Source organism: Mercenaria mercenaria, chromosome 19 (assembly GCF_021730395.1).
Source record: "Mercenaria mercenaria strain notata chromosome 19, MADL_Memer_1, whole genome shotgun sequence".
In the NCBI taxonomy this organism is placed as follows: domain Eukaryota; kingdom Metazoa; phylum Mollusca; class Bivalvia; order Venerida; family Veneridae; genus Mercenaria; species Mercenaria mercenaria.
In genome coordinates this window covers 34,359,699-34,376,331 of record NC_069379.1, presented here as the reverse complement: position 1 = coordinate 34,376,331, position 16,633 = coordinate 34,359,699, and the positions used below count along the sequence as shown (strand labels likewise).

Below are 16,633 nucleotides of genomic sequence, written 5' to 3'. Positions count from 1 at the left end.
CATTGTAGGACCGCAGCTTCCCAAACGTAAACGTCCAGAACATGGACGCGCACACGATCAACACACTAAAAGTAAACACACACAAAGTTAACACAAAAAGACAAAACAAACAAAGAAGGGAACACAGTGGGGTACCGCCTTGGAACGGTCAGCGTAAAAACACCATTGGGGAGCTTAAACCGGTTTATGCTGCACCTAACCTAATTCTTACAGCAGCGTTGATTGTGTCGTGTGGCGGCCGTAAAAAGCCTCCCCGTACATTCAATCAGGGCTGTTATATTTCGATCTTCTCAGATCGTTCAGCACGACATTTATGTCGTGTTATTGGTACTCTTTAGTTTCTCAACATAACCATTTCGGCCTGGGTGGTTCCAATACTCCCGCTTTCATAGCCTTGGGTATTGTATAATCACCCCTTGGGGCCTGCTTTTTAATTTTGTCTTTTGATAGTTCCTGTGATACGCAGGCTCCATAACCTCAGATCCCCTTTCTGAATTCCAGTTTGTTTAGTTCTGCCCATTGTTTTTTACGTTTGGGGCAAACCCTTTTCTTTATCTGGGGACCAAACGCCGCTCTTCATGGAATTACACGCCTCAACACGTGTATCATTGAAGGTTCCATGTTCACCGCCGTTTGAATACATCTGCGGATGTCTTTAAGTTGCTTTTTGTACTTTTAACATGTGTAAATGTTGAGTTCTGCTCAACCCGGGACTATAGGGCGTGGATGGTAGCTTGCATTTCCACTACCGTCCATGTACAGGCTCAATCAAATCGAGCCTGCAACATTTTCGTTTTTGTCGTGTTGGGCGACCTGTGAAGTTTCCACTTTTTTTCTATTTTACCCCACCATGTTCGTTCCAAAGTCACAAGACAGTGTAAATAAAAGTAAAACTTTACCCACCAGGTAAAACCCTAACATACACTAAGGCAACAGAAGGCATGTAATGATAAACATAAATATGCTCTTGTATATTTATATAAATACAATCCTTAGGAACATTACACGCATGTATTCAGTACCTTTACAGAAGACAGAGCAACAAGGGAAACTCCCTTAAGGGCCCGACGAAACAGATCAGAAGCTCTCAGTCCTGGGGATTGAAGAACCACCTATCATAGAGTACTCGACCAGTGTCGTCAGACACAATCAAACACGAAAGCATAGCGTTCATCTGTAAAAGGGCCGAACACCAAATATGCGGTGTGTCACAGGCCATTATTTCATTGCTAAATTGTACTTATAAAATAAGGACAAATATCAAAAAGAAATAGCCAGATTCAGAGAATGTAGCCTCCCAAAGTAGAAGTTCGACATCAGTGTATGTATTGAAGTGTAATTTGATTGGCATGTACACAAATATATATGAAGAAAGTAAATAGTCAAAGATAAAACAAAGGAACACAATGCGGCAACGCCGTATGTAAAAGAGAACACACTTCAGCGCTCACTTTCAGTCTCCACCATGTCCTTTTGGCACATTGTAAATAAAAGTTATGCCCGCCTGCAGAATTCCTCATACACGTAATTATAACACTGTGTGGGGTTTTGTTTTTGAAGGCTGCGGTCTGGAAGCGTGGCTATTTATACTGGATGTTGTAAATGTAGTTAATTTTTGAAATAAATGGACAAACAATATTAAGTCATTTTATTTTTGATAACTTATACTATATTTTTGCATTGTAATTGGTTTCAGATTTATACATTAGTATTGTTTCTTGTTAGCTTTGTGTATTCAAAGGCGTTTCTAATTTGCCAACTGATTCAATTGAACAGTATTATACAGTTTTATTTATTCATTTACCTAGATCCTTATGCACTTGTGAGGAAAATGATAACAGACGGAATCATTGACAATGATAACACATTTCATGGCAGATCCTTTATGAAATGGGTTCTTAGACAAAAAGGCAATTCAGGTTAGTTTATTGTAACTTCTCATTTTAATCTATTTCGTTTTAACTGTAAAAATCACGGGTGGTAAACGCGCAATCCAACTCCCACTAGGATTGCTCTTAAAATGGGTTGCGCGACGTCCGGTGCTGGTGCTGTGCGTAAAACAAACACGAAATTGAGGTATGTGAAGTTACGATTTTGCTCAATATGAGACAATATAAAATTTTCTCGAGAAAAAAAAAGCAAAATGCTATTTGACGCAAATATGATGATACATCATATATGTTAAATATGTGGTTTGTTATAATTTATTATTCGGCATCATTATCAGAAAAATTCTGTCGACACGAAGCGTGAAAAAAATATGAAAATCAACAAACATGGCAGTTTCAGACCTCATATAGAAAAACTGAGGACATCTGATACTTTAATTGTAAACTTACTGTAATAATGTAGCGATTATGACATTTATTTGTTTCAAGTCCTGCTTACTATACGGGGGCAAAATTGACAAAAAATCACCGGGAAAGGGGTTGCTCGTATACATCATGTCAAACTTTTCTGTCACGTATTTGACTGCACAACAAGTTTGCGCTTACAATTGTAGAGATAGAAGCTAAATTTTCCAATGATAGAATACATTAAATAATGTCTTGAAACTGATTTCGAAGTCCTTGAAATATAAAAAAAAAATGAATTCACAAATGTGAAATTTATGATAGATTTGTTAATATCAATAACAAACGTTTTAATATTTAATTTAAAGTTTTGATCCACAAAGAATGACAACTCTTGCCTTGGGCTAGTATTTATAGGCAGAGATATCTATTAGTTTACTTCGCTTGCAATTACACAATTGAGTGGAAAATGAAAACTGTTTTAGACACAAGATCATACTTTTTTGCACAACAAAAGCATTAATGATTTATTCCTATGTGTTTGATTTATCCCTCAAAGCCTGCTTCGCATGATTTTGCCAACAACTTACTTATGGTCAAAAAATAAACTTTTAACAAGCCGATAATAAAATGAAATACCAGTAAGTATTTTAAAGAAGTGCAGATAATACAGTTTTGCTAGTATGAAAATGTCAAAATAGAAGCAATTCTGAAAATACAGAACACCTTGTAAGATTAATAAAGGTGCAATTATATAATCTCCATTTCCTAAGCCTAACGTATGTACTTAAATTGTATCGTTTCAAGGGAAATGATTGTCTGAATTATTTCAAGAAAAATGGGGTCATGTTTTGGATTCCATCACATGCATTTTATCATTGTACGTACCATGGTACAGTGGACATGAGAAACGTTAGTGTAATTATAATGTAAATACAGTCTTGAGGAAAACATATAATTCCATGGTTAAGGAATACTGCTAGTGAAGTTTCTTTGTATTTCTGGATACTTCTGTCGAAGTATTGTTGTCGCTAGAACTTAGATGTTTCCTGCTGAAATGTTGCTACATAAGTCGCACGTAACAAATCTGCAATAATCAGGGAAAGAACAGATCGACTTATTGCAGGGTTATGCGTTCGATCCTCGTGTGGGGCTTATGGTCCCTGTTACGATAAAAAAACATTGACTCTGGAATCATTTGTCCTCCAGCTATGATTCATGTAGAGAAGTTGGCACATACGGAAAACAGGTTACTACGGATACCGAATCTCTGGCTAGGTTAACCTCCCACACAAACTTAACTTAAACTCAGTTGAAAACGGCACTAAACCAAACACCATATTTCTTGCTTTAATGTCGATAAAAAACATTTGAAGTCAAATTCATTGAGGTAAATATAACATTTGTTTTAACCTCAATATATACTGCAAATACTTAGCGTCTGCATTGATTGTACAGTTTTTGCAAACATTCCATGGTCAGGTGACCGTAATCTGCTATCAGACCTTAAGGACACCAGGTACAAACTAAGGTGTTTTTTGCCAAAAAAAAACTAAATAAATAAATAAAATATAAGAAGGAAACAGGGACATTGGAAAAACAACTGGGATGTGAAAAAGATTATTTGATTATACAATGTATACGAGCAACTCCATTCACGGGGCGAAACCCCATTCCCGATTATTTTTGCCAATCAATTTTTAGCTCGACTATTCATAGAATAGTAGAGCTATTGGACTCGCCCATGCGTCGGCGTCCGCATCCGCGTCGGCGTCCGCGTCCGCGTCCCGATTTTGGTTAAGGTTTTGTATGTAAGCTGGTATCTCAGTAACCACTTGTGGGAATGGATTGAAACTTCACACACTTATTCACTGTGACAAACTGACTTACATTGCACAGGTTCCATAACTCTATTTTGCTTTTTTACAAAATTATGCCCCTTTTTCGACTTAGAAATTTTTGGTTAAGGTTTTGTATGTAAGCTAGTATCTCAGTACTTACTAATGGGAATGGATTAAAACTTCACATACTTGTTCACTGTCATGATCTGACATGCACTAAGCAAGTCCCATAACTCTACTCTTATTTTTTTCAAAATTATGCCCCTTTTTCGACTTAGTAGTTTTTGGTTAAATTTTTGTATGTAATCTGATATCTCAGTATCCACTAATTGGAATGGATTGAAACTTCACACACTTGTTCACTGTCATGATCTAACATGCACTGTGAAGGTCCCATAACTCTACTTGGCATTTTTACAAAACTATGTCCCTTTGACTTAGGAGTTTTTGGTTAAGTTTTTGTATGTAAGCTGGTATCTCAGTATCCACAAATTGGAAAGGATTGAAACTTCACACACTTGTTCACTGTCGTGATATGACATGCAGTACAGAGGTTCAATACCTCTACTTTGCATTTTACAAAATTATGCCCCTTTTTCAACTTTTGTATTCATTCAATTGACAAGGCTGTTGAATAGTCGAGCGTTGCTGTCCTCCGACAGCTCTTGTTCTACAAAACAACAGTTTATTCAAGTACATGTAATATTCCTGGCTGTTTTACACGTGTTTCATTATTGGAAGTGTTAGATTTCAAGACAAGAAGGCACAAGATTTAGAAAAAATTGCATTCCATTCATTGATTTCATACATTTTTGACAGTTCGAGCCAGTAGACTTTTCGTGATGACAGGGTTGATTCTTATATTAATAAGCCGGTATTTCACACATGTGATCTTTATTCAATTTTGTGTCGAATACCAGTCTTCGTTTTTAGAAAACACTCTTAAGGTATTGGACCTGTAATAGAATTCCTCCTTTTTGAAGAGTATTCAATTCCTATCATAAACTTACTTTGACTGCAATTTTCAGAGGACGTAGGTTCAAGCCCCACTGAGACCAAATTTTCTTTTCATATTTTCGTATTTTTTCTAGTAAGTTTTTACTTCTTTCAAGACTAATTATGGATGTATTGTACAAAAGTGGAAAATTTTCATTTTATAAGCGATTTCTTGCTGTTCAAAGTGAATTTACCTCTGAATTAGGAGGGGTAGAGTTAGACATCTTTAAAAATACTGAGTTACATGCGGTAAAAGTTCTCTATTTTGCCTTCATTCTTTAGATTACATTTTGTGAAAGAAATGCAGGTAGGTTTTACTTCTGCCCCAAGGTTATTTTTGAATGAAGTGAGCAAAATTCAAAACAGACCCACAGGGTTCGACCTTAATTTTTCAATGTTGGCGTTACAATTCTGTCTCATTAAAACTGTTTACTTGAGGCACCCTAGAAAAAATGATATTGAAAGTTTTATTTTGTGTTTCATAATTGTTTAACAATAGTTTGATGTTTCTTTTATCAAAATTAATGCTGTAATGAATTCTCTGCAAACGTTTTAGATAGTGGCCATCACATTGAAATTTGTCTCTACTTGAGCTTGAGGAAATACCATAAATTATACAAAATTTACAAAAAAACGGCATGGTAAAAGTTGTTTAAAATTTGCAACACAGTGCGAAACATGGTCAACTTTAAGAATATACCAAGCAAATGCCATTTTTTAAACATTACTATTAGGGGTCCAATACCTTAAATGTGTCATTGTTTACAAAACCTACCTCAATATTGCATATTTTGATGCGCAACACTAGCACCGGACGCCGGGCAACCCATTTTAGTGTATTCCAAGCGGGAATTGGATTGCGCGTTTACCACCATTGAAAAATTTAAATCATTATCGGAAACATCGTTTTAGCCTTGGTCTCTCAGCATTAAGATTTTTCCATCCTTTATTTTCAAACCTTCCGGATGGATTTCATTGAATGGTATATTAGTTTTTGCTTATTAAAGGCATGTTCCTCTCACATTACTTTTAGGTTTTGATTTATGACCCTTTAAGTATCATTTTAGTAAAATGTTCCGGAACTTCTTTTTGTGTACTATTGATGGGATTAGCCGTAGCGAATCTATGTGTGCATATTATACTGATTTTATAGTCGAATGATTTTTCATTGAGTTATGGCCGTTAGATTACCATACCCCAGATACATAGTACTTGATAGGGGTGCTATCTCAAGATCACGCTTGGAGGCCAAAGAACAAATTGTCACATTATGTAAGAACTAACTTAAAGCTACCTAAAGTTCTTATTATATGAAGTGACTTTTTCTCTCTATAAATACCAATCGCTAAATTAAATTCTGTAATGAAAATTTCATACACATTTCCACTAAAATTCTGCAATATTGATGCCACTTCTGCATATTGTTAGTAATCATACAGGGGCCGAGAAAGAGTGCTATCACATTTGATATACAACTTCATAAAGCAGACGTATCAGAAGCGAACTGGTATAACATAATTGTATTACACTTAATTCATAAAGTCTATTTGGTGCGTAGAACGATTCACTAGACTTCTACCTACTCCTAAACTATATATCGAGGGTTAATTTTCTTCCAGATTTTTAACACTTTTTTTTTTTGTCGCCATATATGCGCAGGAACTATTGCTTCCCTATTTCGACTTCTTCTTTGCACAAAAAGACACATAAAATCTAGTAGAAACATCTCTCAACAATATGAATCGATTATACAACGCATGTATAATTTATTACGCATACGTACATCCTCTTCGTTCGATATGTTACATTTTAGTAAACAAAAGAGTTTTTTATTCCCCCACAATTTCTAAAAAAAATATCAAATATACTTTCGTTTTCTTCATTATTAGTAATTTCTAAAAGACAAATCTAATATGTAAGCTACTTGCATTATTTGCAATTGATATGAACTGATTACTGCAACAACTAAAGAAGAATTTACTTTTCCGACAAGAAACAGATTTGTATTTCAGGTGCATTTTGGTGTGGAACAATAGAAAACGAAAAGGATGCTGAAAAACTGGGGAAGGAATTAATCAAATATTTTGAACAGTTTTCTTCAGATGATACAGGTAATTACTTTGACATTAATTAAACCACTGCAGACATATATGTTCAATATTTTAGTTCATTCCTGCAACTAGTATGAAAATAGTTTGATGTTTCATTAATGATTATTCGCAAAATCCTATTTATGCTTTAAGATCAGTATCTTTTGCGACTTAATAATATTTTTTCCAAGGACATGTTTTTCCTGTTATGACCCTTGTTTGGATTTAACAGTATTACAACTACATTTGAAACTTGTCTATTCGAATTCTACGGTTTTCGTCCGATTCAAATCAAATTATGTCATGAAGTGAACATTCCATGTCGGGACTTTAAGTTTGAATAATTTGTTCTTGTTGAACTTTACATTTTTGTCAACTCAATTCTTCCTACAGTTAATATTCAATTCAAATGACGGTTTGTATCAGCATAACGTTGTTATGTATATATTATCGGGACTTTTACGTACATTTTCTTTTGTCTTGAGTAGTGCACCTTTTTGGACTTTGCAATATTACAATTATCATATAATTAGCTCCTTCTATAGTTTCTATCTAATTCAAAATGAAACTTTGCGTATATGGTCGAGAGTTATATGACTGGTTACTAATTTTAGTTACGCTTCCATTCAGCTGACCTGAGCACAAAGTGTTGTGGTGAGCAATAGCGACCACTCATCGTTCACTATAAGTCCATCTTACAGAAGCACGTCCGTTCGTTCGTCCGTCTGCAATTTTGATGACTCTCTCACATTTTTCGTGGGCAAATTTCTGTCTGTATATATAACAAAAATCTACCCTTACCTAATATCTTTTGTAGTCACAACAGCGGACATTTAGTGCCGTGTGGTAGCGGTAAAAGGTTGCCCAATTCTGTGTCTCTGTGTTGTTATAGATTTACTGATTCCTTCGAATCATTGAGCATTTATTTGCACGGCTCGTGACTCATGGTTTGCAAATACGTGGCTCTAAGGCTGTGTTTTTTTTTTTTTTTGTATTTTGTGCTTCTGAGAAATCTACGCTTTCCTGTTATCTTTTGTAATCACAATAGCGGACATTTAATTCCGAGTGATAGCTGTTAAAGCTTTCCCCGTACTATGTCTCGGTTTGGTTATAGATTTACTGATTCCTTGGAATTATTGTACATTCATTTGCACGGCTGGTGACTCATGGTTTGCAAAAACGTGGCTCTAAGGCTGTGTTTTAGTACTCTGTGCTTTCGAAAACTCTACCCTTACCTGTTATCTTTTGCAGTCACAACAATGGACATAATGTACCGTGTGGTAGCTGTATAAGGTTTCCCCGTACTATGTCTCAATGTTGGTATAGATTTACTGATCCATTCCTTGGAATCATTGACGACTTTTGCATCATTTTAATCCTGTATTTGAGTTTCCACTCTTACTGAAAATGACCGGATATTGGATTTCTTTATTCAGATAGTCCTGTCTCATATTTCATCTTCTATTTGTAGGGGTTGAAAGTTTGGCTGTACTTTTCTGAACTGTCGTTTCCCGTTGGATCAATTTCACAATTGTTTTGGTTGAAATAGACTCCATCATTGGAATTTTATATATGGACTATTATTATTAAAATATATTTACCAACTAATTCTATACCTGTCTCCAATAACTTAATTTTCAATGGCCTTAAAAAGCGGTGCCCTAGAGTATATATGCATACTTTATTTTCTGTATCGGACTAGATAAATTATGACGTCATCTACGAGTCAATTTAGTAACGTCATCAAGTTATGATTTTGCTTCGGTTTGCAAAATGGGATACACACTAAAATTAAAAATGTTTTTGTAAATAAAATCTGTAAAATTGTTTGGTTCCTTTTAAGCATTATTTTTATCTTATTCTAGTTCTTTCCACACCTTATAATTATTTCTACTCGTTTACCCGGTTCTGGTCTTTTGTTTTCATGGTATTGTCAAGAGAATGTTGTTCAACCAGAATTCTTGTTTGATTTTTAACAAATGGATAATTCCCATTGATTTTTAATTTCGCTGGATGCATAATGGCTCTTCCATTTAAAACAAAAGGAGTAGAATCATAAAAACAAATACAAAAGTAATACAAAGTAAAAGACTAATTGTGTGATATCTAACGTGCCCAGTAGATACTTATCCTCTGTATTTACTAGCTATAATGTGGCGTCCGGTGGTCATTTAGTTTTACATTCAGATAATTCTAGGAGAACTATAAAAACACAGCATTTTACAACAAAATTTTTAGATTACTGATTTCAAAAATTAAATCACCTTTTCTTGGAAAATACAACATGAAAACAGCTGCTACTGAACACGTTTAATTTCATTCAGTCTCTAAGTGTCATTCTAATAGGTGCATGTGCTGTACTCATCTTAATTGTAACTCGACAATACGCTCTACAGTAAATAATAGAAATTGTATTATAAATACTCATTCAGACTTTTCTTGAAATTCATCTGACGTTATCTATAATAAATCCCGGAGCTTCTTATCAATCATTTTCGTAAAACTAGACATTCGGTTAAAGATATTTTTGTTCAAGCTTTTGAACAATTAAAATATGAAGTTAACATGACCTCTGGTTTCAAGAAAAATTCAGACATGTCTCTGTACTTCAGTGGATTAAATTTCTACTAACACCATTTCCATTAGGTTTAAATGATAACATTTATCAAAAGGAAAATATCTCAAAAGATTCCGGAATGATCGATATATTCTCTATCTATTTCCGAAAAAGATGCAAAACGCATTCTCATGGTGTTCGAAGAAATTGGAGTATCAAACGTAAACTTCGCAAAAGAATGACTGTCGCTGACTGCAATATGATACTAAAACACTTTGCTCGTAGTCATGCTATGTTATCATGTTTAATCTCTTTCTTCCTTGAGGCAAATTGATCAATAAGTTGATAATATTTATATGCATACACCTCCGTTTTACGACACTTTCTTTGATTCAAAGCTATACTCAACATTTTCTTAGACCTCGTATTGATTCTGAATCTGATCATAAACGAAACTTTCAAAACTTAACTTTCATAAATATAGGAATCGAGTTTATTGATTTACCTACTATTTTTAAGGACCAATATGTAGTTAACTGTATTCCTAAATATTTCAAGAATTCAAAAACACCTGTCATCTGTTATGAATATAATAAACCAGTTAGAAACGATATATTTTATTACAATAACAGTGCCTCGGATTAAGAGCTTAATGTTCCAGACAGTTGTAGCTGTAAAGAATCTAAATACTGTTACTAACCAACCGGCCGTATCATTACGGGTAATTTTAAGATTTTTAATGAAAAAAAAATCAGAAACATTCTCTCCAAAGGTCCAAACTATAGAATTCCCTCGTCTATTAACTTTGAAAAAATGTCTCTCTGAAATAACTCAGTCTGTTGGTGACTATATTAAAAACTGGTGTCTGAAAGAAAATGCAAATCAGAACGCTCTCACTGAATGGAGAATATATTTAAAATCATAAAACCTCAAATTTTATAAATGAAACTCTTCCTTAATACACCCTTAACCCAAGTTTTCACTTCGAAGTTAAAAGAAACCAGCTTCAAATAATATTATTATTTTATGACGCATTTACTACACAGAAATATTACAAAATGAATATACAAAAACTTACCAGTTTTCACTACTAAATGAAAATAATATTATAAGAAGTCATGTAAATCAATGTTTAAATTTTAATGTCGCGCTTGACAACAGTCAGATGAAGCTCCCTACTCTTTATTCGATCCCTAAACTTCACAAAACTCCATATAAAGCTCGGTTCATTGCAAATTTAGCCTTATGCACTACAAAAATATTTCTCTACTTTGGACTCCTTGTATTTCTGCAATTAAAGACCACATACAGAAGTATTGCTCCAAGGTATATGAGAACTCGGGTGTTAATCTGTTTTGGTCAATGAAGAACTCTGGAGATGTTATCAAAAAGCTAAAAAACAAACACTTAAAATGTTCGAATATAAGTACTTATGACTTTTCTACTCTATACTAATTTACCACATTGTCTAGCTTGCAATGAAAGTAGAGCCTTCTTTTCTAACAGTGCATTTAAAAGATACAACCTATGGAGTTGTGGTCAGGTTATGAAGCTCTAAGGTTTCTACTAGACAACATACTTATCAAATTTGGCAATAAAACTTTCAGGCAGGTAATTCATATCCCGATGGGAACCAACTGCGCCCTACTCATTGCTGATTTATTCTTTTACTGTTATGAACGATATTCTATACTTAGGTTATCCACTGAGACAAAATTTGAAATTATTGACGCTTTTAATGGAACCTCAAGGTATCTTGATGATATTTTGAATATGGAAAAATTATATTTTTCAGAAATGTTGAAACACATTTACCAAAAAGAGTTACTGCTTTATACAAGGCTTGTTTTTCAGATTAAGAAGCGTCATTTCTAGATTTAGATATAACAATTGTGAATAAGAATCTAGAAACGAAAATATATCATAAAAGGGACGATTTTAATTTTAAAATTGTCAGCTTCCCCCACTTTGATGGTGATGTCCGTCGAGCAACATCATACGGTGTCTATATTTCCCAACTTATTAGTTTTGCAAGAAATAGCTGCCTGGTTCTTTTTGCCACGCCGGTATTTGACAAACTCAGCCTATATTTATACGCGCTTTAGAAAAATAAAAGTTGTTTTAAATTGTATTTACTATCCTAGGTCAAAGTTAGTATGAATTCATTTCATATCAGTACTAGTTTTGTTTTTGTTTATTTTTTGTAAATTGGAGTAGAAAGAGGGCATTTTCCAATGCAAAAACGATTTTGCTATCATGGCAAATCGGTCTTCTTTGCCATGGCAAGATATTTCGTCGGCAAATGATTTTCTAATTTTCTTAAAAATATGTTTTCTGTATTTCTGGGCATATGTAGAATAATAACTTTGTATAACTTTATTTCATTTTCTAAAATTAGGAAGTCCATGGCAAAATATTCTTTAAAATATTCTTTATGACAAATTGCAGCTTGACAAATACAAAACCAGTCGTTCTGTCGTTTCAGCAAGGGACGTGTGTGCGAGCGCTAAATGATTTAACTTCGTTAAATGATAAAATTGACGTTAAATGATATGAAATTGAAGCTAAATGATACAATCAATACTAAACAATACAAAACTCGGTGCTCGTTAAAAGCTTGAAAACTAATGGTATATGATAAGATATTAATTACACAACTTGATGCTTAAAGATATAATTTTTATAGGCTTATATAGAAAATTTATACATTTGTAGACTATTTCACGTATTTTTATCTCATTTAATGCCGAATTGTCGCACGAAAATTTAAATACAGTTTTGCATATTTCTTTTTAACTTAACATATATATGGTCACAAATATATTTTCCTGGAGGGCTCGCCAGTAACAACTGTACACTCACAGTTATCATAAAATGAGTTAAACAAACTTGTAATAATCGAAAGGAAGTGGATGACCAGTAATACAGATCATATATACCGCATGCAAAGACAGGCTAGATAGCTTAACAAACACCCCATACATAACTATGGTGTATCATTAGAGCCTGCTTTGCGTATGCGTACATTTTAAAAAGGACGTGCACGTATAAAAATATACGTGCACGCATGAATATGTAGCTGCATGATTACATGGGGGTGCGCGTTTGTATATACATGCACTTATAATTGACAGGAAGATTTTTATATTTCCATTAAAAAGATACGGAATTGTAATGTCTTGTGTGTTTGAGGCGTGGGGTACGGGCGAATGAACGAATAATATTATTAATAATACAGGAATCTGAAATATAGTTAACAAGTAATTTTAAGGGAGGAGGGCATTGATGTGTGGGGTGAGGTTGGAGGATTGAGGGGTGTTAGTTTGGACAGGAAGGATGATAATGTGGCACTAGAAGGCAAAGTCAAGAAACTAAAAGTAATCAAAATATCAAGGTACCCGCTCAGTATTTGAAATTGTTCAATCAGGGCCATATAGGATCTTCAGCTGGATAGTCGCCTGACGACTTTTACTAAAATTCCAACACAGAAATAGAACCCATGGTCACTTAACAGAAAATCATTCGTTTTCTACAGTCACTGGAACACTTCAAGAACAGATTTAAATCTCATTTGTGCACAGGTACAGACGTTTTCCAGATCGGTGCAGTTTTCATTTTTACATCAGTTTGCCATTGATTGTCTTTCAACATATCAGAGTGCGATCCCTCTGTGGCAAGACTATATCGCATATATCATACATTTTTCAGTCGACATAAGATGTCAGTTGATCGAGACGTCATGTCGTGCACTCGAATTAACATGTCGAGTGCTGGAGATAAAATGTCGTGCCCTCATGATGGAATGTCGTGCGATATAAATAAGATGTCTTGCGCTCAAAATATAATGTCGTAGCGTCGAGGTAGATGTCGGGCACTCGATATAATATGAAGTCCTCTCAAGATAAGATATAGGGTGCCATACGATACGATCGAAGCAAACTGTCTTGCAATCTAGGTAAAATGTCATGCTCTCGAGATAAGATGTCGTGCCCTCTAGTTAAGATATCGTATGCTGGAGATGTAGAGCTGACAATATATTTTTTTTTCTTTTTCAACGGGAAAGTTATGATGGTCCTAGACCTATCACTTAAGTTTCACAACTGGAAATCTTGAAAAATTGACGCAACAATGTGAAATATGATGATTAATGTAACATGACCTAGAAAAAGGAATCCGTACGATTCCCTGGTTTACACCTAATAATTTTAGTACTCTGATGAATTCCGCTTTCAAATATCAAATCAATAACGTATATATGGCACGACATCATTGAAAAACAAATATACAGTTCAGAACAGTATTGTGAAATCATTATTATTCGTGGGGGATTAATTTTCGTGGATTTTGTGGTTCATGGAAAAGTTCAACAGCTTGTAATTTTAGATGCAGACGCGCATTCAACAACAGGCAAGTACGGAACTTTTTTCACGATTCTACATCATATATATTTTATCAATCGTATGCAAAAACACATTTTAGCAAAATAAAATAGGTAAACCTCTAGTTGTTTTTTGTTTTGTTTTTTTTTTTAATTTGCAACACAAAAATCAGTTCTTGTTGGGAACCCGATCAAATGATCAATGTGATGAACTTTATATTTGTTTCGATTATGAATGCTAATTGTGCAAGACTATATCCCTAATGCCAGGGTTTTGACACTTTCTAATTGGCACCGACTTTACTTATTGGATATTTCAAAGTTTAATTAAGTTTTGAGAATTAGGGGTCGTATAATTATCACAGTGTATAGACTCTCTGTACGCCCAAACGGAAGTCGCCAATAACTAGGCGTTCACTTTCGTTTTTCAAATTGTTGGAAGCTGTCGGTAGTAATTATTTTTATGTTTTTCTATGGCTATTTGAAATAAATATTCTTCTTGTATATATTTTTCAATGTATGATTAATGTCTCTGCAACAAACTGTCGTTAAATAGACACTAACACATGAAAATAAAACGTATTTTCACCAAAAACACAACTGGTCATAGCAAAAGACGATGCATTCAGGCTAAAATGCCCGTTATTTAGGAAGTGCGAAGGAAATACGTGTCAGAACCGCTTCTGAGTGTTACATTATCAATCCATGCACATGAGTTTATACCTACAAATATGAATTTACAATCCTAAATAGTTGAAATATTGTTTAATTCAACATGCATCTGAATTATGCACTGGCCGCCGAGTCGCAAAACTTTATATAAAAACTGTTCCACTATTCGCCAAAACACTGTACGCCTATTCAATAAAGAAATGACGAAGTGTTTGGACTTGCAGGCTCTATACACTGTACTCCTTGAATTAAGAAATATAAATTTTGTATTGTATTTTACTTGCGACTGTGAAACAGTATTTATTAGTCTGTTTCACCAACGATGTCCTTGTCTTGGACAAGAAATAAAATCTTTATACGTGTTTCCGCTAACATTCGAGAAAAATATATATTTATTTCGCTCAGTTTGACGGACACTTTGTTTGTCTTTCTTTTCTTCTTTGTTTTTTAACTCGACTGTTCGGGAATAGGGGTGCTATTCTACTCGCCTCGGCTTCCGCGCTGGCTTTCTTGTTTAAATTTTTTCGGCAACCTTTTTTGTCACATCTTTTTTACTTTTGCTTAAACCTTACTGTATCTTCGCATAAACATTGTGCAGCATACAAACGAGAAGCCTTTTTATGCAGGGTCCTTGTGTCCATTATACCCAAGGTCAATGTCACTCAAGGTATTGCATTTAGTGTTTGACATTATTTTTTTTTAATTTAAGCTACGCCTACAGACACACGCGCTATGAATGTTTATACGTGTTTCCGCTCACATACGAGAAAAATATATATTTATTTCGCTCAGTGTGACAGGACACTTCATTTTTTTCTTTGTATTTTTAGCTCGACTATTCGGGAATAGGGGTGCAATTCTACTAGCCCCGGCTTCGGCGTTGGCTTTCTTGGTTAAAAGTCTTAAGGCAACCTTTTTTTTGTCACATCTTTTTTACTTTTGCTTATTCCTTACTGTAACTTCGCATAAACATTGTGCAGCATAGAAACAAAGCCTTTTTCTTCTGCAGGGTCCCTGCGTCCATTATACCCAAGGTCAATGTCACTCAAGGTATTGTACTTAGTGTTTGAAATTACTTTTTGAATTTAAGCTCCGCCTACAGACACACGCACTGTCTGCCTGGTTGCTTTGTACAGTCAAAGTGTGCAATGAAAATGAGTTCCGCTCATCTATCTTTCAAGACGGTGGTAGCTTTATTCATATTATTTATACATGTAGATCAACTGATGTAATCACTAGAAGCCTGGTCATTTTCAGTTTGTTCTGTAGCGAATACTCAATAATTATGAATGAAAACGAAAAAGAACCGAGTGTTAGCTTCGATCTGCTTGATTTTGAATGATATCAGCGATGCTTTAGAGCCGGATATTAAAATAAACAGAAATTACCAGTTACCGCGCCGACGGCAACTGTTTTTTTTTTTTCTGTGAGAGATGATAAAGTTCCCGTCGTAAAGTCCGAACAAGTCTCTGAGATGCCGAAAATTGATCAAACACTGAGTTGTGCCACGTAACGATTAAAATGAATTATGCGCTAGTGATTAATGTGTTACGAATCTAGTCATTATTGCAAAAATCAATTTCAAACACTATGCAGGTTAGAGTTTATTAGTACGCACTTACCAAATTGAGTTAGGCGCACAGCTGCGCCGTGCTAGACCAATTTATTTTGATAAATGCTTACTAATGAACACCAACGAAAAGCGGAATCGAAACTGCAGTAATAGCATTTAAACTGGTCCATGACTGTTACGAAAACGAAAGAAGTTATAACTATTATATTTTAACTTTTGGTTATCATAAAAC

General features: G+C 34.5%; 1 protein-coding gene across 1 annotated transcript in view; it reads left to right on the top strand.

Annotated features, from left to right (window-relative positions):
- The first annotated feature begins 1,812 nt into the window (after nucleotides 1-1,812).
- The window catches only part of LOC128551170 (uncharacterized), a 35,559-nt gene continuing 20,738 nt past the window's right edge, over nucleotides 1,813-16,633 (top strand). Inside the window, exons 1-2 of the mRNA XM_053531686.1 lie at nucleotides 1,813-1,919; nucleotides 7,144-7,242. Of these exons, the coding sequence (XP_053387661.1) occupies nucleotides 1,832-1,919; nucleotides 7,144-7,242 (187 nt within the window). The 5' untranslated portion in view covers nucleotides 1,813-1,831. The remainder of the gene's footprint in view (nucleotides 1,920-7,143; nucleotides 7,243-16,633) is intronic.